The following is a 27,707-nucleotide window of genomic DNA, read 5'->3' on the forward strand; positions in this document are numbered from 1 at the left end:
AACGAACCCAAAATTATTTGATGGTGGTCATTTTATTCGTATTCAGGAGTCCATTGATTTGTCGTTACCGTTGTGCCGCAGTAGATTGGTGTCTGTTGGTGAAGGAGGAAAGCAGGCATGGATATCGTTTAAGTACGAAAGGCTGCCCAACATGTGCTACTGGTGTGGATAACTTACTCATGACAATAGAGAATGTGACTTGTGGATTGACAGCGAGGGCACCCTCAAACCAGAGCAACGTGAGTTTGGACCATATTTGAGAGCACCACCTTTTGTTGCTGCAAGACGTAGTGCTATCATGGTTCCTGGGTTCTATGCCGAGAAGAAGAAGATGAGTTTAGGTACAACGGAGGACAGCAATTCAGGTCGGAATTCTGTTTCAGGCAGAGGATATACCGGAGCAGACACAAGGAGTAATGGCTAGCACTAATGATAGCATTGAAGCTGATGAAATCGTATCATTAAAGCGTAATGAAGGAGATGGGATTATTAGAGAAGACATGGTTTTTCAAAAGAGAGTTAATGAGAGAATTATTGAGGAATTAAAGACTCCTAAGGAAACTGAAATTGATGCGGAAGCCTGTAATGAGGAGTTAAGTTTGGCAAAAGAATTTGGGGTGGCTAAGTTGATGGGATCGGGAAGGAGTGCTAATAAAAACCCTATTCCACGTGACAACTCTAGACCTACTGCACGTGATAATTTAAGTGGTAAATCATCACTTAATAAGTCACATGATACTAATGGAAGTAGGGTTCACAAACAACAGACTCCACGTGCATCACATACCTGGACTCACAAAGAAAGAATTAAACCAAGGGATAACACGGCAGCAAGTTTTCAGACACAAGGGAAAAAAAAAAAAAAAAGAATGGCTGCACCCGAGATATACTACATGGCAGGTTCAGCAAAACGATTCCAAGTAACCCACAGTGAAGAGGAAAAATCTTTTGGAGTGGCGGGAGCTGATGTTTAGCCTCACCAATAGCAATGAGTTGTTTAGCATGGAACTGTTGTGCACTTGGGAACCTACGTATAGGAAGGAAGCTCATTGAAATCATTCAGGCAAAAAATCCCTCTGTGGTGTTTTTAGCCGAGACACTTACAAATGATGCAAGGCTAGAGTTTGTTCAAAGAAGTATTTGTTTTGATCATAGATGGGTTGTATCAAGAGTGGGAAGGGGTGGTGGATTAGTTCTTTATTGGAAAGTATCGATCAATCTGACGGTGGAAGGTTTGGATAGACACTATATTGATGTGGTAATTGATAAAAATACGGAGAACGAGTAGAGATTAACGGGGTTTTATGGGGAACTTGATACAGCAAGAAGACAAGAATCTTGGACCAAGCTAAGGGCTTTAAACTCACAACTAGAAAAGTCATGGCTTTGTTAGGGGGATTTTAATGAAATTATCAGACAAGAGGAGAAACTTGGGGGGTGCAAGAAGGCCCTATTATCAGATGCAGCAGTTTAGGGAAGTGATTGATGAATGTGAATTCATGGACTTGGGATTTGAGGGCTCTAAATTTACGTGGAGCACTTCGAAAGTGGGGTTTCAATTTGGGAGAGGCTTGATAGGTGTTTGGTTAATAATACTTGGTTCATGAAATTTGGAGGTTCAAGAGTGTACCACTTGTCATGCACTTCATCGAATCATATCCCAATATTCATTTCACTATCGGGTTTGAACCTTCCAATCCGGGAAAAAAAAATTCGGTTCAAACAAATGTGGATCTCAAATTCGAGCTTTGAGGAAGTGGTGGTTTCGACCTGGCGTAGTGGAAGTGATGTCGGGTTGGAGGGTAATATTTTGAGTAAGTTGAAAAGTGTGGGAAGGAATTGGGGCAATTGGAGGAAAATATTTTTGGTAATGTTAGATTGGAATTAAACCGTTTGACAAAAAAAAAAAAAAAACCCTAGCTAAAGAAGAGAGGGCAACCATGGTAAGTGGAAATAATTATAGGGTGCGATAGCTTAAAAAAGAGATTGAGGCGTTGCAGGATAGGAAAGCAACGATGTGGGCTCAACGATCAAAAATACTATGGGCAAACCAAGGGAACAAAAACTATAAATATTTCCATTGTTGTGCTACAAGGAGATTTCGGAAAAATTCATTGGAAGGTATTAGAGATGAGGGAGGAGAATGGAGAACCAGACAAGAAGAGATTGGTGAAACTATGGTTAACTATTTCAAGTCCCTATTTACCGCATCAGAGGGGATTGTATCCACATGTATTTTTTATTGTGTACCCACAATGATAGATGAGGAGATGAATGAAAGTCTTTGTCATGAGTTTGAGGCAAGTGAAGTCGCCACTGCCTTCCAACAAATAGCAACCCTCAAAGCACCTGGACCGGATGGTATACACCCACTCTTTTATCAGCATTTTTGGAGCACGGTAAATTAGGATGTCACCTCTTCCATATTGTCATGGTTAAATTCAGGTACCATACCAACCAACCTAAAGCATACTTTTATTACTCTTGTTCCAAAAATAAACTCTCCTGAATATGCACACCAATTTCTTCCAATTAGCCTTTGTAATGTCCTTTACAAAATCTATTCCAAAGTTCTTGCAAATCACCTTAAAAAATTACTTCCATCCATTATCACAAAACACCAATCAGCCTTCACAAAGGGTAGATTAATTTCGAATAATATTTTGGTGGCCTTTGAGACCTTACATAGTTTACAAAATTTTAAGGGGGTAACTATGGTTATATGGCACTAAAACTGGATATGAGTAAAGCGTATGATTGGGTGGAGTGGTCTTATTTGGAGGGGATAATGAGGTAGATGGGTTTTAGGGAGAGGTGGATAAATCATGTAATGGGTTGTGTGAAAACAGTATCCTATTCTATTTTAGTGAATGGAGATCCATGTGGGATGATTTTTCCAACAAGGGGAATTAGGCAAGGAGACCTAGTCTCTCCTTTCCTATTCCTTCTTTGTATGGAAGGGTTGAATGGTTTATTTAAAAAGGATGAATTACAAAGTGATATCCATGGCTGCTCCTTTTGTAGGAGGCGTCCAAAACTCTCGCATCTGCTTTTTGCAGATGATAGTCTGATCTTTTGCAGGGTAGCAATGGAGGACTGTGGTAAGGTCTTGAACATACTAAAGGAGTATAAGGAAGCCTCGGGAAAAAAAAAATGAATAGAAGTAAAACCTCATTATTCTTTAGCAAGTCTGTACCGAAGGAGGAGAAACATGGAATCAAGGTGGCCATAGGAGTCCCCGAAATCTTGCACTATGAAAAATACCTAGGGCTGCCCTCTTTAGTTGGCAAAGGTAAAAAAGAAAGTTTTAACTACATCAAGGAGAAGGTATGGCAGAAACTTCAAGGGTGGGAAGCTAAATTGCTTTCGCAAGCTGAAGGAGAAGTGCTCTTAAAGGCAATCATACAAGCCATCCCTACTTACACTATGGGGTATTTCAAATTACCATTAGGTATGTGCAATGAGATTGAGACTTTAACCAAGAAATTTTGGTGGGGTCAAAGAGGTGACCAAAGGAAAATCCATTAGGTTAAATAGGAGGAAATGACAAAATCTAAGACTATTGGAGGTATTGGCTTTCAAGATCTTGCTATGTTCAATAACTCCCTCTTAGCAAAGCAAGCTTGGCGCCTCTTGCATGATAAAACCTCACTCTTCTACAAAGTATTTAAAGCTCATTTCTTCCTAAATTCATCAATTATGGAGGCTGCCTATTCAAGGATGGGGTCCTGTGCTTGGAAGAGTATCCTTAGAGGTAGAGACATCATTCAAAGAAGGGCATTATGGAGGTTAGGAAATGGAGAAAAAATAAACATTTGGCAACAACATTGGCTGCCAAGAAAACACCCAACGTAGCTGCCAACTTGCCCCTTGGAGAGCTTTGAAAATCATACCGTAGCCACCCTTATTGATCTAATCACAAGAAGATAGAATGAAGAGCTGGTGGATGGGTTATTTGTGACCGAGGACGCTAGTTTAATTAAGAAAATTCCACTTAGCCGTAATGCAGCAAAGGACAATTTGTATTGGCCTTATACTCCATCCGAAAACTACTCGTGTAAATCTGGTTACAGATTCCTTAAAAAGGAGGCAGAGCTGCAATCAAATCCGCAAGCCCCCCTAATCTATGAGAAGCAGGTTTGGAAGGAAATATGGCAGATGCAAGTTCCACTAAAGATTAAAAAATTTCTTTGGAGAGCCTGCCGTAATGCTCTACCAACAAAACAAGCATTGATGCGAAGAAAAATCGTAGAGGATCCGATGTGTGAGAGATGTAAGCAGGTAGTAGGGGAACCGATACATGCATTATAGTCGTATCTGGAACTGGATGAGGTGTCATCTGATCAAGCAATATGGGGATTTAGGTGTGAAGTTGGCTTCACAAGTGTTAAGTAGTTGCTGCTATGGATGATAGAGGTAAGTCCCTAGAGCTGTTAGCATTCACGGCCTGGAGTGTTTGGAATCAAAGGAATAAAGCGCATCTGAACTTGCAAGCCAATCTGCTTCATTAGGTTGCTGCATAGTCATAGGCAAAGTTGGAGCAATACCATGCTGATATACAAGGTTCAGAGGTGCAGGTGGGGAGGAACGGTAGTGGGGGAAATTGTTGGAGAGCTCCGCAAGCAGGATTCATGAAAGTGAACTTTGATGGAGCAATTTTCAGTGACTCAAGGCTGTCAGGTGTAGGAGTAGTGATAAAGGACTCCAATGGTGCTGTTTTAAAATCTTGTGCAAAAAAAATTGGTCAAGCATATAAGGCAGAAGAAACAGAAGCCTTGGCTACACTGAAGGCTTAGTCATTCACACACGAACTGGGATTCCAAAACGTTGTGCTTGAAGGTGATGCTTTGGGCTTGATTCAGGTGTTGAAGTTACAAGAACAGAATCTATCTTTGTGGGGTCTGCTGATAGAAGATTTGAAAGTGTATGGAACTAAGTTTAGAAGATTATTGTATTCTCACATCAAGAGAAATAGTGTAGCACATAATCTGGCGAAACATGCTATACACATACCAGATTTTCAAGTATGGATGGAGGATGTTCCATCTCATATTGTTCTGTTTTTACATTTGGATATAAGTCATTTATCTTAATAAAATTACATAAGTTCATTCTCAAAAAAAAAATAAAATAAAATAAAATAAAATTCATTGATTACTAGGTATACAAAGTCATAAATGCTTAGGAAAGTTTCAATTTCATGTTTTGTGTCAATCAAAGTTTCGATAGTATCCTCTTGACCTAAACTATATCTACGTAAGAATTAAATTAAGGATATTGATTCGCATGTCCTTCTTAGTGCACATCATTGCTATACATCATCTATTTTACATTTTAAATATGAACATTATTAACAAAATTTGGGGACATCACATAATAAATTATAGATATTATGTGTAAAGAGGTAGATGATGCATAGAAAATCAGTAATTTGAATGCTCTAGATTTCAATAGACTTATGGTTGCTTGGAAGGCTTGAAAAGAAAGAAAGAATTGTCAAAGGTGACTAATGTGACCTGGCCAAGGACCCTTCAACAGTTAAGTCAATTTTCACTCTAGGACACCTTGAAGGAAAATAGCGAACGGTTAGAACTTACCCTGTGTGAATGGAATCTTCTCCTTTTATAGAGAGTTAGATGTGGGTCTACTTGTTTTGATCCATTACCATCATGGGTAATGTTGGCAGTTAACAAAGAAAATGGGTCACATGAGGCATTGTATATGGAATTCCTTCCACATGCCATGCAACGTGTCATATTTTGTTTATGTGAATCTTGTGGAAGGTTTTTCCATGAAATTCACCAAGTGTTATTCACTCGTCTGCGACCATGTCGTCCATAAACACACTCATCCAAGGAGAATTATCTTCACCTGGTTACCTTTTGACGATTTTTCTTACATGTTCTTGTTCCTAGACGAGACGAGGTAGTTTCTTCTATGATGTGGACAACAACTCAAGGATGAACTATACTTAGCGCTCATCCCCATCAATTGCCCCCTTGTTCTTGTGTTGTCTGTATCAGAACGCTTTTTTTTTTTACACGTGGCCCAATCTAATGTATTTCAATCATGTCGTTTCGTTGTTCAAGAAAAATGCCACGTGGCTCCTCCTAGTTGGTCGCATCATTTAAGATGCCAAGCCTTGCTGCCTATAAATAGTATAATTCCTCTCCTACCCTTTCACATTTCCAAAATTTTCTCCCTTGACATTTGTCGTCCAGTGCCTCGTCTAGAAGTCTTCCCACGTCCTTAGGCCTTCTTCATTTAGAACCAGGTATTTTCTTCATCTTCGTCTTTAGGTTTTCCTTTAAGTTTTTCTCAGATGTCTGAGGTTGTAATAGCCTCATCTAGCAATAGTGATAAAAAGGAGATAGATGAGTATCATAACAGTACTAGTAATAGTGGTTCCAGTAGTAATAGTGGCAGTAGGAGTAATAGTAGCAGAAGTAGTGGAGGGAACACTACGAATGAGCAATACATGTCCAGAGTTCCAGGGGTTCCTTTAGAGGTTCTTCAGGAAGTACTTAGGACGAGGGCAGCTTCTAGGTCATAGGTTGGTACCTCTACGAGTGTTCCTTCGTCCACTGCTTTATACGAGTTAAAAGCTATGTATAGTTGTGTTGTATGCATCCATTCCAAGACGGATGAAAAAAGGCTTACTTCCCTTAGAAGTTGGTACAAAATTCCAGACCTTAACCCTAGATTAGCTATCCATGGTAAGTGGTGCTGTGACCCTCGCTTTGGAATAGGTGTTTATGAAGCTTATCTCTTAGGGAGACTTAGGTTGCCTCTCAATGCTTTTGCTAGAGAGTTTCTTACTAGGCTAGGTTTAGGAGTATGTCAATTTAATCCTAATGCATGGAAGCTAGTCGTCTCTATGCAAATTTTATGGAGGGAGGTGTTTAAAGGGGACCATCCTCTTGCTGTGGACAAGTTCCTTTACTGTTACAAACCCTTAGAAATTATTCAGTCCCTTGCCTTTTATCAATTCACAGCCAGGGGTAAAGATTGTAGGTTAATAAAGTCCCTTCTTACATCTGATAGAAATTGGAAGATGGAGTTTTTCTTCGTCTCTAGTTTTTGGGCTGGAACCCCTATTGAGATTGGCAAGGATCCATTTGTCCCCTATACTAGAGAACTAGGGAACCTTCATCCAGAGGGTATGTTTCTTTCCCATTCAATATTTTCTATCTTTTATTGGACTTGTCTAATATTTTTTCTCCTTTTTTTTTTTTTTTTTTTTTGTAGCCGTTAGACAACCTTCTTTGAACAAATTTTATCTTGAACTCATCCAGAGGGCTCGTCTATTTGCTAATAAGAGTTTTCATTCTTTGGTTACTCTCTAACGTCTTGCAACTTGGGGACTTAGACCTGAACCATCCCCTGAAACTTTAGCCCACAAGCTTACCACTCATAGACGTGAGTTTTTACTTAGAAAATTTCTTTTTATTATTTGTTTTAACCAAACTCTAACACTTTTCTTCACAGGGATTGCAACCATGAAGGAAAATAAAGGAAAAGGATTAGTGGACAAAGAGACCTTGCCAGAGACTCAATCCCAGCCTTGTCCTTCTGCTAGAGACAAAAGAAAGAGTTTATCTAAGACAATTGATTTGGGAAATCTTCCTAGTCGTCAAGGAAATAAGAAGGCAAAGCACAGGTCATCCAAGCCTGGGTCATCAAGCCCAGTCCCGTTATCCTTCCTGCCTCTCAACAATCGTCCATCCAAATTCATGATTTGGACTCATCTATACCTGCTAGAGTCACTCTGTCCAAGCCTACGGTAACCACCTCGTCTCAACCTTTTAGAAGAATTCTCATGAACTTTCTCGAGAATGAAGATCTTGCTTAGGAAAGGTTTCAAAAGTTTGTGACTGACGAGGATGTGGCTACGTGTTATGACATGTCTTTTAAAGAATTTGAACATTGTACTGTTCATGATCTCTTCAAGGTATGTTTTCATTTTTTCTTGTCATATTTCACATATCTCGTCTAATCAACTTCAATCAATTGCATATGTAGGCCATGTCAAAGTTCATAGCAGTGTCCAAGCAAGCTACTAAGATGGATCAGAACAAAATAAGGTTGGAAGCAAAGATTAGTGAGGTGCATGCAGACTGTAGAGGTAGGGCTGAGGTGGCAGCCAAGGCTATGGACGAGGTTAAGGAGTTAAAGAACCTCATTGAAGAGCTTAAGGCTGATGCCGTCGAAAAGGATACCCGTCTTGACCATCTTTAGAAAGGGAATGACGAGCAACGCGGCCTTCTTGAAAAAGCCAAAAAAGACGCTATTGAGGAGTTCAAAGCTTCCAGTCAGCTTACTGTCCTTTTGGATGGGAACTACGCAGCTAACTTTAAGGATTTCCGTATGGACGTTGTAGAATGCTTCCCTGAAGTTGACTTCAACTCCATCAAGCTCAATATTGATGTTACAAGCTCTCTCCTTCAGACGAGCTCTAAAGATGTCAACATTGAGGTTGATGCTAACACTCAGCTTGCTCAAGATGAGCCTAATTTTGAAGATAACCCACCGCAGTAAAAGATGTTTGAAATTTTATCTTGTCATAGTTTCTTCTTTCTTTCTTTTTTTTATATTTAAGTATGAGGTTCGTTGTTTTGGACCATTTGAATTTGTCTAAGTACATTTAACTCGTCCATGTTTTTGAGGCTAGTTCTGATGCAATTGCCTTTTTAGGCTAACTTTATAAGGGTTTTTGGATGATGGTCATCTACCCCTTTTTTTAGAATTTTATGAATGAATGTTTATTTCCATCTTCATTCTTTGTTCTTTGTTAAACATGCTATACTTTGTTCATGGACAAGTTTTCTTTTGTTTACATCGTCCATGTTATATCTAATGGTTTAAGTGTGGTTCCTCCACCTGTGAAGGCATTTAGTTTGTCCATATTAGGACAATTTTTTTAAGCTCAACATTTTACCATTCATTATATTTCGTAAGTGTAACTTGTCTATAAATGGAATTTCTTTTGCCAACTTTCTTTGTCCATAGGTTTGACTTATAGCTTGCATTAATCTTCATCTATATTCTAGACGAATTTTTATTTGTCTTTGGGCAAGATGTTTCCAGCATTTACTCGTCCAAAGATTGAATTGTTTAGCTGCTCAAATTCATCCATGGATTTTGAATATTTTTGCATGCATGCTTTACTTTATCCATTAATTAGATGAATATACCATAGGTTTATTATACTTTGCTTTTACCTTAATTAAGGAAAGCTTATAGACATTACATCCCTGCGTCCAAAGATTTTGCTCATCTCGGCCCTTTAGCTTTCTTATGGATTAGTTTTAATAAGAACTTCAACAACATCAGAATTGGAAATTTACACAACCTTATATACATTGGAAATCCTAATAGTATTTACATAACATAAACATCATCCACAAGTTTTGGCACATGCTTATAAGTTGGTGCCTTTAGGGAATTGAAAATACTTATGTACAAAGATTGTTCATGACTTCGTCCATCACACATTCGTCCATAGACAGTGCACAAGTTGGAAACGAATGCACTTTTAGGGAATTAAAATACTAAACAACATATAGTACTAATAACAAACACAAGTAAACATAAGCAATGGAAAGCAACACATAACTTTGGCTCATCCAGGATGATCTCATCCAAGATGATGCTCGTCCAAGCTGATACCTCACTGATAATATCTTCTTAAATGCTCAGCATTCCAGGGGTGCTTTAGCTTTCTTCCATCTAGGGCTTCCAAGTATGATTTTTGCCTCTTGCAATTAATAACCCTGTAGGGTCCCTCCCAATTAGGTCCTAGTTTCCCATGGGCTGGATTTCTGGTTGCTAAAGAGGCCCTTTTTAGGACGAGGTCCCCAAGTTAAAGCACCTAGGTTTTATCATTGCATCATATTGTCTGGCCATGAGTTTTTTATATCTCGTTATCCTCTGTTCTGCATCTATCCTTACCTTGTCTATCAAATCAAGGTTAAGACGAAGTTGTTCTTTGTTCTCCTTGTCCTAATACTTCATCACCCTGTGGTTAGCTATATGTACTTCTATAGGTATAACTGCTTCACTTCCATAGGCTAGTTTGAAAAGAGTTTCCCCTGTGGGGGTTCTCGCAATCATCCTGTAAGCCCATAGTACACTTGGTAACTCGTCTGGCCATACTTCCTTTGCCCCCTCAAGCCAAGTCTTGACGATCTTCAACAAGGATCAATTTGCAACTTCGGCTTGTCAATTTGCTTGTGGGTGGGAGGGTGAAGAATAATGATTTTTTATTCGAAGTTATTTGTAGAAATCTCTGAAGGATCTGTTATCAAATTGTTGTCCATTGTCTGACACTAGTACCCTAGGTGCTCTTCCAGACAAATTTTTTGACATTCTGCTATGTGATCTTTGCTAAGGGTTCAAGTTCCACCCACTTAGGAAAGTAATCAATCCCCAATACCAAAAATTTCATTTGCCTAGTTCTTATTGGCAAGGGGACCAAAGATATCCAATCCCTATTGCACAAAGGGCCATAGGGCCATCATCGAAGTGAGGTACTCTGATGGTTGTCTAAGGACGTTACTAAAGCATTGACACTGATCACACACCTTTACATAAGCCTTAGCATCTGCTTGAATGGTCAGCTAGTAGTAACCTATACAAACAACCTTATGGACGAGTGCTCATACTCCTAAGTGGTTTCCGTATGCTCCTTCATGAACTTCCCTCAATACATAGTTTGACTGGTTTGGAGCTAAGCACCTTAGATAAGGTTGGGAGAAACCTCTTTTATATAGCATCTCGTCTATGAGGACATACTTAGCCACTTTGATCCTTAGCCTTCTGGCCTTGTCCTTATCCTCTAGAAGCCTTCCATCCTTGAGGTAAACCACTATAGGGGTCATCCAATTTTCTTCTCCTTCAATTTGTTGTACCTCTAGAAGATCTATGATTGGCATGTACTGGACTTTGTTATACTCGTCCATTGTCTTTTCTACTAATGCTGTTTTTGCCAAAGCATCTGTTTCCATGTTTTCCTTCCTTGGAACTTGAATAAAACTGGCTTCTTTAAATTTCTTGACAAGCCGTTTCACCTTATTGAGATATTTCTTTATCCGTTCTTTTTTAGCCTCATATGTTTGGTTCATTTGACCAATGATCAACTAAGAGTCTCCTTGGACGACTACTGATTCTGCCCCTAAGGACTTAGCCAATTCCAACCCTTTAAGGAGAGCTTCATACTCAACTTCATTGTTGATTATTTGGTACGATAGATAAGCTGCATACTTCAACTTGTCCCCTTTTGGGGATTTCAATATAACTTATATTCCTCCTGCATATAATGTGGACAAACCGTCTACATAGACGACCCACTTCTAATCTTCATCTACCTCATCTAGTTCACCTTGGTTGGGGGTGAACTCTGCAATGGAATCTACCAATGTCTGAGCTTTTATCACACTTCTTGGTTGATACCTAATATCAAACTCACTAAGTTCTATGGCTCATTGGATTAGTCATCTTGCAGCTTTCAACTTGCTCATTACCTTCTTAAGTGGATGATCTGTCAAGACATTGATGACATCAGCTTGAAAATAATGCCTTAACTTTATGGAAGTTGTTACCAATGCAAATGCCAACTTTCCCATCATGGGATATTGTCCTTCTGCTCCTCTTAGCACTTGGCTTGTATAATAAACAAGCTTCTGTATCTTCCCTCTTCTCTAACTAATGTTGAACTCACAGCATATGGGGACACTGCTAAGTACAAGTATAATTCTTCACCTAGTATAAACAGGCTTAGTAGAGGAGTTGTTATGAGGTAGGTCTTAAGGTCTTGGAAGGCCTTTTAACACTCATCCGTCCATTTAAATGCCTTCTTGAGAACCTTGAAAAATGGCAAACACTTGTTAGTAGCTTTTGAGACAAATCTGTTAAGAGCAGCAACTCGTCCAGTGAGAGACTTCCTTAGTATTCCTTAGTGGCTCCATATTCAATATCGTTTGGATTTTATTAGGATTTGCTTCAATTCCCCTATATGAAACCAAGAACCTAAGAAATTTTCTTGACAAAACTCCAAAGGCACACTTACTCGAATTCAACTTCATGTTATATCGTCTCAACATATCGAAGGTCTCCTGAAGGTTGTCCAGATGCTTCTCCTCGTCCAAGCTTTTCACCAACATATCATCTACATATACTTCTACATTCTGTCCAATTTGTGGACGAAACATATGGTTAACCAGCCTCTAATAGATTTCCCCTGCGTTCTTCAAACCGAATGGCATAACCTTGTAGCAAAATAGGCCTTAACTGGTAATGAAAGATGTCTTCTCTTGATTTGCCTCGTTCATCCTTATCTGGTTGTAACTTGACAATGCATCCATGAAACTTAGCAACTTATGACCCACAGTTGAGTCTACCAAATGGTCAATACATGGTAATTGATAGCTATTATCATGGCAAGTTTTGTTTAAATCAGTAAAGTCCATACACATCTTCCATTTGCCATTAGCCTTTTTGACCATCACCACATTAGCCAACCAATCCGGGTAATAAACTTCTCGAATAAGTTTTGCCATGATAAACTTCTGGACTTCTTCCTTAATAGCATTATCTCGTTTTGGAGCAAAGATCCTCTTCTTTTGACGTACAGGCTTGGAGGAAGGATACATAATTAGACAATGGGTAATGACACTTGGGTCAATCCCTTGCATATCTTCTAACTCCACACAAAAAAATCAATGCTCTTCTTTAAGAACTGAACGAGGTCTTGCTTCGTCTTCTCTTCCATGCTTGCTCCAATCCTAGTAAACCTCTCAGGCTTATTTTCGTCTAGAAGAACGTCTTCCAATACTTCAGTGGGCTCCGTGGGAACCCTTTTCTCCTCTATATTCATCGTCTACACATGCTCGTCCATAGCCAACATGACTAAGTAGCATTCCCTAGCTACTATCCTTGTACTTGCCCTATTCCAAAATCTATTGGAAACTAGGCAAATAGGTGGTAAATGGACGTCACTGTTTTCTAACTATTCAAAGTTGGTCGTCCAATGATGGCATTGTAGGAAGACAAGCCATCCATGACGAGGAAATTTACTTCTTTAGTTATCTACTGTAAGTATGTCCCTACCACAGCAGATAGATTAATAATGTCCATCGGTTGTACCTTCATTCCTCTGAATCCAACTAAAGGCGAGTTCACTAGACATAATTGGTCTCGTCCAAGCCTCATCTACTGGAAGGCAAGATAATACAAGATATCTGCTAAACTTCCATTGTCTACCAACTCCCTTCTAGTCGTATAGTCTACTATAAGCAAAGTTATGACGATTGCATCGTCATGTGGATGATGAACCCTTCCAGCATCTTCGTCCATGAAAGTGATGGGCTGCTCGTCTATCCCCCTCATCCTTAGTGGTCATCCAGAGAGTTAGACGTTCTGCACCACCTTCAAGTAGGTCTTCCTTGACTTGGAAGATTTTCTGGCTAAAGTTCCTCTTGTTATAACTATTATTTCTCCAAGCAGGGTCGTGATCTCTTCTATCTTCCCCTTTAATTTCTCTTCCTTATGATCTCGGCCAAGAAAATTTCTCAACTTTTCTTGCCTGATGAGATTCTCAATCTGTTGCTTCTAATTATAGCACTCGTCTGTATCATGCCCGTGATCTCTATGGAAGCGGCAATACTTATTCTTATTGTGCTTGTTAGGATCTCCCTTCATCTTCTCTGGCCACTTCAAAGATGGGTCATCCTTGATTTGCATAAGCACTTGATCAAGTGGAACATTAAGGACGTGTAATGTTGACCTCTTCCTTAAGATGAACCTGCCTTCCTATTATCTCTATCTTTCTTCTCTCCCGTTTAGGCCTTCTTTGGGTGAGGGCCTTGTTCAGGATGACGTGGGAGGTCTGCTTCCATTCGCTCTACTCTCTTCCTCTTCTTGGCAATGATCGCATCTTCTACATTTATGAAATTTTGGGCTAAATGGACGAGTTCAACCATGGTCTGTGGTTCTTGATCATAAAGCTTATGGATGAATAAATCTGATCTAACCCCATTGTGGAAGGCTGCTAACAACAGCTTATCATCCATCTTGTCAACTATCAAGGCTTCCCTGTTGAAACGAGTGATGAAGGATCACAAACTTTTATTCTCTCCTTGCTCTATAGTTAGTAGGCTGGACGAGGAACATTTATACCTTTGACCTCTAATAAAGTTATTAATGAATAAATTACTCAACTCTTCAAAACAACCAACGGTATTTAGAGGTATCTTGCTGAACCACACTTATGCTAGCCCTTTAAGGGTGGTTGGAAAAGCCCTACACATTATCTCATCTGAAACCCCTTGAAGGTGCATTGTGGTCTTGAAGGTAGCAATGTGATCACATGGGTCACGCGTCCCATCATACGAATCCAACGCGGGCATCTTGAACTTGGAAGGTAAGGGATGACTGTTGATGGACGCTTTGAGAAGGGAATCAATTCGATGAACTAAATCATCTACGTGATTCATCCTACTCATATTTTCTCTCATCTCGTCCATGGCTCTCCTCATTTGATCCATCTCCTCTTCCAATTGTGGTACCCTACGTGAAATGGTGCCCCTTGAGTGATTCTCACACTCAACTTCTTCTCCTCTAACTTCTTGACTCTAGGCTTGCCCTTCTACACACCTATCATGACTTTGCCTTTCTTTGGTTGATCTCTCGAGTCAATTCTTGGTTCTGACGGGTTAGCTCTGCCATGGCGGCTGCCATGGACTACATTTGTTGAATGGAAGGCGAGTGCATAACATGTGTTGACTAGTGAGCGCGATTGGGGTGACTAGAAGCATTTTCACTCTCCTGGTGGCCTAGACTAGTGGTCATTGACCTTGTCTAGACCATACAACTTTTTGTCAAAGAAAGATAAATTGCAAAACACAAATTTAATCTTTCCCATAGATGGCGCCAACTGATGATGCACAGAAAATCAATCGGCTGAATGCTTTGGGCTTCAATGGACTTGTGGTTGCTTGGAAGGCCTGAAAAGAAACAAAAAACTATCAAAGGTGATTGGTGTGACCTGGTTAAGGACCCTCCAACAGTTAAATCAGTTTTCTCTCTAGAACACTAGGAAGGAAAATAGCGAATGGTTAGAACTTACTCTGTGTGAATGGAATCTTCTCCTTTCATAAAGAGTTAGATGTGGGTTTACTTGTTTGGATCCATTACTATCATGGGTAATGTTGGCGGTTAATAAAGAAAATGGGTTACATGAGTCGTTGTAGATGAAATTCCTTCCACGTGCCATGCAACATGTCATATTCTGTTTATGTGAATCTTGTGGAAGTTTTTTCCATGAAATTCACCGAGTGTTATTCACTCATCTGTGACCATGTCATCTATAAACACACTCGTCCACGAAGAATTATCTTCTTGGCCTGACCTAGTTACCTTTAGATGATTTTTCTTACATGTTCTTGTTCCTAGATGAGACAAGATAGTTTCTTCTATGATGTGGATGACAACTTAAGGATGAACTATACTTAGCACTCATCCCCATTAGAGGTAATTTGCAAAACTAAGAAAATGAAAGGTACATAGCAGGATGAAACAAAAAAGGATCCTTTCTATTTTAAATCTTCTTCATTTTTTCTATTTTGCAATTTAGATTTTATTTTGTAGATCTAGTGTACAAACAGCCACATCGTTTTCAAAATGTAGATGAGCTGTATGGATCAGCAATGTATCAATTTTTATAAAACCACTATTAAGTATTAATTATAATGTGACCCATATGTCTAAATAAATGAACATATTTTTACTATTTAAAAAATATTTGTTCGTGGCTTTTCCAAGTTTCAAAACAATGACCATGTGCTAAATAAATTTGGCATTTGCTACAGTACCATCCTACTATTGGAATGGTATGGACAGCAATGCTAAAAATTTTATTCTTATTTTATTAATGTTTCTCTCTCCTCCCTCAACACATATCTACTCTCTCTAAACTTGTAGCTTTTTGTCTCACCCAAGCCTCCATGGCCAAGCTCCAAGAACTCAGCCTCTTGCCGGCCATCATCACCATTAGCAATGGTGGCTCTCACTTCCTCACCTTCATACCTCTCCCTTGGCTCAATCTCAACCCAAAAGGGCCAAACCCTTAAGAGTTGCCATCCCACCACCAAAGATTTCTTGACAACACCATCATAAATAGTGGTCGTTGCTACCACTCTCTTCTCTATCTCTTACTATTTTATATTTCTTACACATTTTTCTATTTTGTCCTTTGATCTTTGGCCAAAAGTCTCTTCCTTTTGGTTTGGTTTCGTTAATTCAGGTTTGGATCTCTCTCTCTCTCTCTCTCTCTCTCTCTCTCTCTCTCTCCGTCGGATCTCTCTCAATCGGCCAGTTGCTATTGCATTGGTTGTGTTGGTCATTGCAATGGTTGTGGTGTTGGTGTTTTTTGGTTGTTTCTATGAGTTTTGTTTTATGGTTGTGAGTTGATTTTGATGGGTTGTGGTGGTTATACTTGTGGGATGATTTTGGAGATAATTACAACAACGGGTGGTGGTTGGGTTGATTTTGAGTTTTGGTTACGATAGTCGATGGTGGTTGGGTGATGGTGGGTAATGGTGGTAGGGTGAGCTATATATGGGTGGTGGTGGTGGCGGCTATGAGTTTTGTATTTATTTATTTTTATATGGTAGGAGTTTCTTTTAGGTCATTTTAATGTGTTATATATATATATATATATATATATATATATTGGTGGTGGTGGTGGCGGCTATGAGTTTTGTATTTATTTATTTTTATATGGTAGGAGTTTCTTTTAGGTCATTTTAATGTGTTATATATATATATATATATATATATATATTATTTTAATGTGATGTATGGAAAAATAGAATATGTGATGTAGATGAATTGTAAAATGGTGTATTAAAATAGATAAAGTAACTTTTTGATGTGCCAAAATAACATTTTTTTTTTAGCATAGCTAATGCTAATACTCTAATAGATAAAGATGGTAAGATGAGATGTTGGGATGTTATTTTCAACATTTTTCCCAAAGCAAAAAGGCTCCAAAATCATGACCAAGAAAACCGACCCAAGGGCCGATTCCTAATTAACCTAGTCAAACCCTTGAGTTAGTTTTCAAAACAATGGCCATAATAGATAAAGATATAGATGTGAATGGAAGAAATTGCAAAATAGAAGAAATTGTTTTCAAACGACTAATTGCAAATGAAAGAAATTGTTTGCAACTGAAACTCATGAATTTTAATATATATATTTTTAGATTTCTTGAATTTGAAGAATATGGGAGAGTGGCTCATTTAGATATTTGAAAATTTATTTAACATTAAGAATTTTGAAAAGTAGTAATTTGACCCATCTAACCCTAATATTTAAGACTTTTCAAGGTCACATGAGTTGTATTTGAGAGGACTTTAGAACACGTAAAATATCTATCCCAAATAGTAATCTGACCCATCTAACCCTAATATTTAAAACTTTTCAAGGTCACATGAGTTGTATTTGAGAGGACTTTAGAAGACGTAAAATATCTATCCCAAATATAAGAAGCCCCTTAAATTCAGGAACTTTTTGTTAGTTTTTAAAATAGTAAATTACAATTTTAACTTGTTTTTGTGTGTGTGTGTGTGTGTTTTTTTTTTTTCATTTTAAATTATTTAACTAGAGCATTTTAAAGAATTCGTTAATTTATGTGAGAGTATTTTGGTATGTCAAAATGCAACACTCTCAGTTTCTTTAAGATCTTCTCCCTTTTCTCGTGTATGTTAAAAATACTTAGTATTTAAAAAAAAAAAATGTTATTAACAATATAGATAGATAGTGAGTAACCAAATTGACCCTCTTATGAATGGAATATTTTGTTCAAGTCCCCAGTATTTTGGTAGATAAGTAGTGTTTTTTTTTTTTTTTTTTTGGGTCATTCCCTTTTCTTTTTTTGGGGGGAGAAGAAGTCTCTAGGTAGGTCCTTCTGCTAAAGCAATTTAAAAATAAATATAAAAATAATTGGGAAATTGGAATATTCTATTATTCTATTATTCTTTCCTAATAAAACCAAAAAATGACAATCTTGAAGATAAGCAATGGCTCTGCTATATATTACGTTTTGGGCTTTTAGGCTTAAGCCCATCCCCTCAATTTCAAATAACCATCCTCGCGTTCTGTGACTGTGTCCTTTTTTTAGCTCAACCTCAAAAAAAATTTATGATCTCCTGTCTTTTTACTACCAAAAAAAAATTTTGAAGATAAGTAATGGCTCTCAAAGCCGCCCATGTCTCTGACGTTCCCAATCTTCATCAAGTTCCAGAGAACTCCACAATACCCTTATGCTCCAGCCGGCTTTTCAAAGGTCACTGTTTAAATTAGAAACTTTTTCTTTTTCTTCTTTTCTTTTCTTTTCTTTTTTTCCTCTAACAGTTCAATTATATTAAGTTCTGGGTCTTAATGTGTTTTGGTTTGGTTGTGTTGTTATAGGCGTTAATGATGATGGTGATGATGAAGTAAAATTTGGCTATAATCTCCCGAAATTCATGGTGATTGGACACAGAGGTAGTGGCATGAACATTTTGCAATCTTGTGACCCAAGAATGAAATCCATCCAAGAGAATTCCATCCTCTCTTTCAATGCAGCCTCTAAATTCCCTATTGATTTCATTGAATTCGACGTTCAGGTATTTCCTTTTCTTTTTTTTTCTTTTTTATAAATGTTCTTGTTTGGTTTCTAAGAAAAGAAAGATGTGTTCAAGTTTCTGGGATGTTACCAGTCAATTCGGGTAAAATTCCAAGATTTTAGTTTTTTTTTTTTTTTATTGTTTCCTATGCTTTTCTGTCTGTCTCATTTCGCCGCGAACAAACTTAGATTTAGCATGGCCACGTGTATGGATAGTTCCACGTGTTGCGTACCGTTTTTATTGGAGTTTTTGCTATCATTTTCTTTTCTTTTAATCCTTCAAATTCAAGATCGAAGACCAAGGACAAGGAAGGATGGAAAAAAGACATAAGTGGAAGATGGAAAAATAGAATAATAAAAAAGTGAGGAGATTTAAGAGATTTTGAGTTTCCTCATTTATGTTTAGTTGGAAGGTAAGAGAGATAGAATATAGAATTTGTATAAATTTATTGTTATGCTCATAAATTAGTTGGAAGGTCAAAGATAAAATATAGAATTTGTATAAATTTATTCTTACGCTCTTACTTACGGAGTAATTATTTTTATATAAATATTTTATAAAGGAAAAATAAATTATTGTTTTGGAATAAAATAAGCCACCCAAACTTAAAAAAAGAGTTCAATGTAAAGAGCAAAGAACATAGAAATATATATATATATATATATTTTAATGTGAATTTACTTTGGGGGAGGGGAAAGGATAGATAAGTAATTTTCATCAAACTACTTCTCCCCATTTTCTCTCCAATTTGGGAGGGCTGAAAAATTATGGGCTTATGGAGAAAGCAAACGGCTCCATCATTTTCTTTCTTTCAAAATCACTCCAACCAAACACTATGTTTACCCAAAATCTCTCTTATTTTCTTTCTACTATTTTTCATCTTCTATATTTTCACTCCAACCAAACATAGCCTTAATATTGTAGTCAGATTAAATTTTTATTTTATTTTAAAAATAATAATTTTGGCTATGTTTAAAACTAATTAGATTGATAGAGAGTAAGACCGGGTTGCCCAAGGCCTAGGCCTAAGGACCCACATCTTCACAAAATAATTCTCATATATATAACTAGCCTCTAAGCACGCACTCAAACTTGTGCTCAAAGGCTTTTCTCTTTTTTTGTTAAAGATTAATAATTTGTATCTTTTATAATTTAAAAATATTTTTTTATTTTTCAAACAAATAAAAATGATAAAATTTATAGTTAATTAAGAAGTAACCATAATTTATTTTTTGAACGTGAAGGGAAAAGATCCTAAATTTTAGGAGTTCTCTTTTTGAATTCAAAATGAAATTTGTTACTTAACATTTATGACTCTATTGCTAAATGAAGTTGCCCTTCATTATTGAGGGTATTTTTGAACAATAAAAAGGTCCAGTTGAAAAAGAGGAATTCTCTTATATATAGTATAGATAGAAAATATAATTTTATAAAAGACTCAAATGTTTATGATAATAACTATTTTCTTTTTTTAAATGGTTGTGTATTGTTTTTCTCATTTGTAATACTTATAAACTAATGTGTTACTAATCATAAACTAGTAAATCAAAATTTTATTAATTATTTTTAAAGTTCACTAATCACATTAATTGTCATGTTAATTTATAATGATCTATAATAAAATTTGTAGTAGTTTTAACATTTTTTTTTCTTATTTTTAACGATAAGGCCTCAAATACACTAGACTAATAAAACCTAACCCAATTAAAACTCTAAATTGTTTGAAAATAAAATGTTGTAAATGTGCTAGATCATCAATGATAATTAACTTCTCTGGATAACTTGACACTTTAATTTTTGTAAACCAATATCTTATGTGGTAAATTGTCAACATTAGCCACTTAATCTCCCACATAACCACATACCAAATAATATCTATATCTATCTTAATACCAAAATATAAAATTGAATATTAGAATACAACTTTGCTTAATCACGCATCGATAAAGTAAACTTTTATATAAAAAATAATAATTTTTTTATCTCTTTTCGTTATATTTTATGCTCAAATTATGTGATTTAATTTTCAAATGAACCTTGGTAGTAAATAATTTCTTTAATTAATATTTAAATATAAAAAGCTCCACTTAAATTTATCATCTTAGGCCTCAAACTATATCAAGCTAGCTCTGAACAAAGAAATCCATTTTGTTGGTACTTAACGATTAGATTAGTTTTGGAAATGGAGGAAATGACCATTTAGAAAACAATATAATATTTGATGGACCAAAAAAATCTCAAACTTAAAGGAATTAAAATGAAAACATGGGTCAAAAAGTACAATCTAGTCTTCTCATATTGAATGAGTGCGTGTGTGAGTAATTTACTACTAGTATTTTGCACACTAATGTCAATTTGTTATCTGAATTTAGGAATACTAGCTAATTTGTTTACTTATCTTACTTTCTTTGTGTTTCTTATACTATTGGGTGATGGAAGAAACCTTAGAGGAAACTGTAAACCAAACCTATTTTTGTAGGTGACTAAAGATGACTGCCCTGTCATTTTCCATGACAACTTCATCCTCACTGAAGACGAGGTTAGTTTTATTACTCAATACACACTCTCAGTCTCTCTCGTGTACTACACTGATCCCTTGTCTAATTCTGATTGCGTCTTGCTTTTAGGGTGCCATTGTTGAGAGAAGAGTAACAGAACTCACTCTAGCTGAATTTATTTGCTATGGACCACAGAAAGAGCCTGGAAATGTAATTGTCATTGTTCAACATCTTCCTATGCTACCTGGCTCTCTTCAAAACTATTAAATTTGTTTCCATATTATGTTCATTAGTTTGCTGTTATTGATAAAACAGGTCAGGAAGAATCTCTTAAGAAAAACCAAAGATGGGAGAATCTTTGAGTGGAGGGTTCAAAACGATGACCCTCTATGCACATTGCAAGAGGCGTTCGTGAAAGTAGAACGTTCTATAGGTTTCAATATTGAATTGAAGTTCGATGATCATATGGTATATACAGAGGAAGAACTCACTCATGTTCTTCAAGCAATCATGAAGGTATTCCTCCTAAAATCTGGTTTTTGCGTTATATGTTGTTGAAAATGCTTTATATATTATTATGCTATGGAAATAGTAATATTAACTAAACTTTTTCAGACAGGTGGTAAACGCGTATGCCAATGATAGACCTATCATCTTTTCAAGCTTTCAACCAGATGCTGCACAGTTGATCAGAAATTTGCAGAACACCTACCCTGTAAGATCACTTTCTTCTCTTATTATATAGTGCTTTGTAGTTAGACATGATTGAGGCTTAGGAGCAATATATGATGACAGCTATAAGTATAATCAAGTCCATGCTTTTTGTTCTACGTCTACCTTTAATTTACTGACAAATCAAAAAGTCCATGCTTTGGATGCATTTGGGCCAGCGGTTTCCTCTGTTTTATGATGGTTAAAAAAAAGGAAAATTTTCATATCAAAGTAGATGATCTGACGAATTCGCGTATTAATTATAAAAGATGAAAATGAAATACTCCGTTTCTTGAAACATTGTAAAATAGAGAGAGAACTGAAAACTGATTATTTCAAGAGAAAACTCAAGCAATGAATAAAAATTTTTAGTAGAAAAGATTTAGACAAGGAATTCTTTTTCTTTATATTTTTCTTTTTCTTTTTTTGGGTGGAAATGCTTTGAGTGATTTGAGCTCAAAGGGCTCTTCTTTAGAAAGGTTCATTCCGTTATCCAAAAAAATACATAAAACATTTTTTGAGTGGTTTGGGTTGATTTAAATATTTTTTCTAATATTACGATTCAGGTGTTCTTCCTCACTAATGGAGGATCCGAAATTTACATGGACACAAGAAGGAATTCCTTGGAAGAGGCCATTAGGGTGTGCTTAACAGGTAGCTTGCAAGGAATTGTGTCTGAAGTCAGAGCTATCATTAGAAATCCAGGAGCAGTGACTAGAATTAAAGAGTCCAAGCTTTGCCTCATAACTTACGGCCAATTGAAGTAAGCTATATTTTTTCCACGATTTTTTCTATATCCTTTTAGAACTGTGATCAATTTTCGCCAATACACTAATGAAACACTACTGATTTTTTCCAAAAAAAGATCTAGTACCATAAACTAATACACAACTTTTTTGCCACAATTGAGATGTGGTAGACTATGAGCAATGAAGAAAAAATGGTAAGTTCATGTGTATGTAATAAGGAACCATTCACAATCTACTGTGTCAAAGTTGTGGAATAGTTTGTGGTCCTAAAACCACTCTTTTGCCAATATACTAATGAAACACAAGTGCATTTGCAGCAACGTGCCAGAGGTGGCACGCATGCAACATCTTGTGGGTGTTGAGGGAGTGATTGTTGACTTTGTTAAAGAAATCACGGAGGCAATTTCTGATTACATCAAACCAGCTAAGGACTATGATGAAGATAGCTTATTTGTAGAGGAAGCAGAGAAGCAAGAGACAACAATGCCCCGATTCACACAGCATGAACTCTCTTTGCTGCTTCTGAAAATTTCACCTGAGTTGATAAAATCTTGAAAGCAATGTGCGAACTTTCTCCAACTATTATATTGATAAAATACTATATATAGTGTTATCTCCCAATGATGAAACTTTCTCCAACTATTATATTGTCCTCCCCTCCCTCATTGAGAAATTCTGTATAGAGATTGTCATCTCATGCTTAATTTTGCAATGACCACTGTCTCTAGTCTTTTACTACCAGATGTAGTTTAATTGTTCAAATCCTCAAATGATCGTAGGTTGTAAGGTAGTACAGTTAGGAGTGTCTCTAGAAGTTATAAATATGAAGCTTTGATTTGTAATTTTGTAAGAAAAAAGAATGATACAAATACAAGTCTTTCTCTAGTCTTTTTAGCCGTCACAAAATCATAAACTGACCACCCCACGAATGCACCTAGTTGTGAGCATGAGCAACTCGAGTGAGTCAATTCACTTTGCCACTCCAACTGCTTTTCCGCATCCCACCACCATCGTCTACTGTCTATAGCTTGAAACTGCGCCCCCAACAAGCGTACCTGCAATGTTATTATTGCCAGCTTTGCTTGTTCTCACGACCCAACAAAGCTCAGAGAATTGGTAATTTGAGTAATACCCAAAAGGTATTTGACGAATTGGATGAGAACAAGGTAGTGCCCAATTCCCTGACATATATTGTATTATTGGGTGGCCGTCTTTGGGAAAGGGAGCTGATGTGCGAACTTTGGGAAAAGAAGAGTGATGAAGAGGAGCTGTTTACCAGAAATGGATTGATTCTATGGGCTATTCTGACCATTGTGCATGGCTGATGGCTTCGGTCACGCCCTTGAAGACCACCATCAACGATTTGATTTGCTATCACCAGGCACTCCAACCCAGCTTAATGGCATAAGAAGGGAGTTCATTGAAAACATTATCTACTAAGCTCATATTTGAAAAAGGATATCACTTGTGTCCAGTGCTGCTCTTTTGCATTGGACACGCTAAGATGCAGAAACATGCGTCCAATAAAATGTGAAAACGTGTCTAAAATTAATTACATATTTAAATTGTACCATGTTTATTGTTTAGTACAAAAAGGCACTGGATAGAAGCTTTACTGTAAATAATTGCCTCACGACAAACCCAGATATTTGTTTCATAAACTAAAGCATTGAATTCATCATGCAATTTAAGAACCTCGACCTCCCACTAAGGCGTGGGAACCACCAAAACACTCACTCACAATGCTTGTCTATCCCAAAATGTGAATATACATTTCCAACTCTCTAGACATCAAAGATTACGGCATAAATTTGGGTGTTGACCCATCATTTTAAAAAAATTGAATGGCCGTATGGAGCCAAAAAATAAATGATGGGAACAACCAGAAGGTCCCATTGATGGACCCGAAACTCCATTATCTCCCACAATAGTTTGGCACTCATGCAGATTCAGATTCACAAGAATTATATCCACATAAAAATACCCTTCATGGTGGGATCCACGGCTTCATGATTAATACACTCGGAAAAGGTGTTCAAGGTCAGGTATCAAAGATCGCACTTTGGGCTTAAAGGCAACTCAGTTAGTTTTCAAGAGGACAAATTTCCTAGTAAAAAAAAAAAGCTTTATAGGTAGTAACTACTTGATGGAACTTGATTAAAGACACTCCCCTTAATAGCCTTAAATTTTTGCTTATTCTCCAAATGCACCCACAAGAGACTGTGTATGAATTACTTATACATGTGCAATGTAGGATAAATAGTTGGGGCTAATGGTTTTTTTGACTAATGCATGTAAGCCAAGGGAAATAAGCATCACACATTTTGGGCTCAAACTTTACTGAAGGCCCAATCCATAATACTAGATGAATTGGCATTGACAAGCAAGTAGCCCAACCTTTAGCCAGACAAGCAGGAAATAGATGAAACAAAAGTCAAGGCTACTTACCAAACAAAATGGAGCAAAAAATTTATAAATCTCGAAGCCTAAAACTTGCCTTTTTTTTTTTCCTTCCATGAGCTTATAACCTGGGCTTGAACACGAACAATTATTTCCACTTTTCACAATGTGATCCAAGCCCACTGGAACTATGGAGTTATGGTTTAGAGGACAAGATATTATTTTTCTTACCTGTTCTAACTTTTAAGTTTATTGGAAATTTTTGTAAATGACCGGGGTGCTAAAATGAGCTCAAAAGCAGTGTGAGTGTGCTATGAAAAAGGCCATTGGCACGAGAGACATGTTTGCATCTGTTGGATGTAAGCTGGCACCCATAACCTCAACTTTACATTAAATGCTAGCCTAATCACAATTAATGCCTGTTTCCATGAACCCCCAAAACTACTATAGGGAATAAAATTAAATCAAACAAAAAATAAAACGACTCTCAACATGAACTGGAACTCAACACGCCTAACCACATTTTTCATTAATTTCCTCAAATCAAAACTTCTATATTTGACATTCAACGCTTAACTAAGAATTAATCATAATATAGATCGTTGTTCATAGTTAGTCTGTCTCTTTCGTTTTTTCTCCTCTCTGTTGATAGTTACCGGTGGGTTATCAGCCTATCCCTTGAACCCTCTCTTTGCTGACATGCTAATTAGGCAATGTTAGGAAACACAGCAATAGCGTCTTCACCTCTAATATTGACATGAGTAGCGCACTAAACTCCCCCAACTTGAAGTGGGTCTAGAGGACAAGCCAACTGAAATCCTACACATGTCAAGATTGTAAAAGGGACCCAATAGCTACTTATACAACCTTCATTTGGGGATGAATTCTAGCACTTGAGTAAATATGATTAGCAGCATTAATTATGTTTTTTTTCAAACTTAGCATGTATACTTGCATGAGAACATTTCATTTATAGCTTTTATTTTTCGAGTAATGCTAGGAATACAACAAAAAAACAACAATTTCACAACATTCTTAAATTTGCATGCCAACTCATACACTAGCCCATTACAATCTCCAATTAATTTTTTTTTTTTTTTTTAATGATGTTGTATACTAATTTGAGAATGTTGTGTTTTTTGTTGTGTCCATAGCTTTACTTTTTTTTTTTTCTTTATTTCTCTCTTTACGTTAAAGGTGAAATTCTTCTCCAAAAAAAAAACGTTAAAGGTGAAATTTTGCCTAGAAATGAATTTTACTTTAGTGCTTTAACAATCAACCTTATTAATATGCTTCATCCAAGAACCCTTTAGCAGCAGGAATAAAGTATAAAGACGATGAAATTTGCTTGTAAGACTAGAATCTGTACCTTGTAAGTTTCGTAGAACAAGAGTTGAAGACCCATCTTTATATAAGCGACGGTATCAAGCGGGCCACATGGATCACATGCCCAAAGGCACCGATCTTTTGTTGTTTTTTGATGGGCTTTGTAAGGAAGTTTCTTTGAAGTGTGCAAAGCTTGGCTTCAGATTCGAAACAATGAAAGCAACTTTTCTAGTTTGGCAATTCAAAACAGCAAATACAGATGAAAAGTACGTTACATGTACGATTATACGTAAAAGTATTAAATCAGAGACGTTGGACAAGTCCCTCAGACAAAGAGCTTATGATGTTAATAGGAGCTTGGAGTTCGTAAACATCAAATTGTTGCACTCCAATCAGGTATTTTAACCACAGAGAAAGAAAAAAAAAATTTGAAATTCCAGCTGATTGTAGTTGAGTGGAATTTTCTCATAAATGTTTCACTAAACGACACGAACAGTATTACCGTATTTGGGCCATTTATTATATTAGCATTTTCTGCAGCTTATATTAGCATTTAATGTGGCTTTGTAGAGTTATATAACTGTCTTTCGCATATATAGTTAACAAGTACTTTTTAACATACGTGGCTAAACTAATATTCACTGAAAAAGAAAACGAAAGTACAATTTCCAGTAAATTTTGTTGGGTTTAGCAAGTTGCTAGGGCGAGTCCGACATGTAGCCAAATGGGCGTGGAACCCTATGTTGCAAGCCATCACGGGTCTGATTCAAGCTTTACGAACTCAATTTGAATTGGGCAAGAGGAGAAAATGCACGGGTGTATGTTTCTCCCCCGGTGGGATTACGGGTCTCACCAGCCTGTGAGGAAAGTACACACCCAAAATAAGGTATATTTTATCATGTAGGAGAGCTGATAGATACCTAGGAGGGTCTCAATTTATGTGTATTTACTATTTTGTCATAAAACTTTTTTGGTTACCTTTTTTTAATATTTTTTGATGAATACAACTATTTTTTCAATAGATAGAATTCATCTTATTGAATTCGCTTCATGATTATCTTTCTTATTAAACCAAAATATCAATAAAGGCAAGCGATTTTACTAGTTGAATCAATTGAACTTATAATGAATACAACTAATTTTTTTGGTAAATAGAACTTTTATAAATTAAAGAACAAATGCAATCGACCCTAAAAAAAAAAAAAGAACAAATGCAATTATACAAAAGGCAAATAGCATTTATAGAACAATCCAAAAGCATCCAAATTAAGCAAAAGTAAAACATTTGACGGGGTTTCCAAAAAAAAAAACAAAATCCTAGTAAAGGTTTACATTACATTTTGCAAGTGCATCAA

At 36.7% G+C, this 27,707-nt stretch overlaps 1 protein-coding gene across 2 annotated transcripts; it reads left to right on the forward strand.

Annotated features, from left to right (window-relative positions):
- The first annotated feature begins 18,111 nt into the window (after nt 1–18,111).
- LOC111994503 (glycerophosphodiester phosphodiesterase GDPD1, chloroplastic) lies at nt 18,112–24,205 on the forward strand. Of its 2 annotated transcripts, none has more exons than XM_065764003.1 (8): nt 18,112–18,346; nt 18,472–18,668; nt 21,148–21,207; nt 21,296–21,376; nt 21,482–21,682; nt 21,786–21,881; nt 22,444–22,640; nt 22,933–23,117. In XM_065764003.1, exons 1-8 carry the CDS (start codon nt 18,250–18,252, stop codon nt 22,994–22,996), a joined length of 993 nt encoding a protein of 330 aa, XP_065620075.1. In that variant the 5' UTR covers nt 18,112–18,249; the 3' UTR covers nt 22,997–23,117. The 2 variants fall into 2 exon arrangements, with proteins under 2 accessions (XP_065620075.1, XP_023882161.1); XM_024026393.2 differs by having other exon boundaries at nt 18,115–18,346; nt 22,944–24,205.
- The last annotated feature ends 3,502 nt before the right edge of the window (nt 24,206–27,707 follow it).

This window comes from Quercus suber, unplaced genomic scaffold (assembly GCF_002906115.3).
Source record: "Quercus suber isolate HL8 unplaced genomic scaffold, Cork oak 2.0 scaffold_536, whole genome shotgun sequence".
In the NCBI taxonomy this organism is placed as follows: Eukaryota; Viridiplantae; Streptophyta; class Magnoliopsida; order Fagales; family Fagaceae; genus Quercus; species Quercus suber.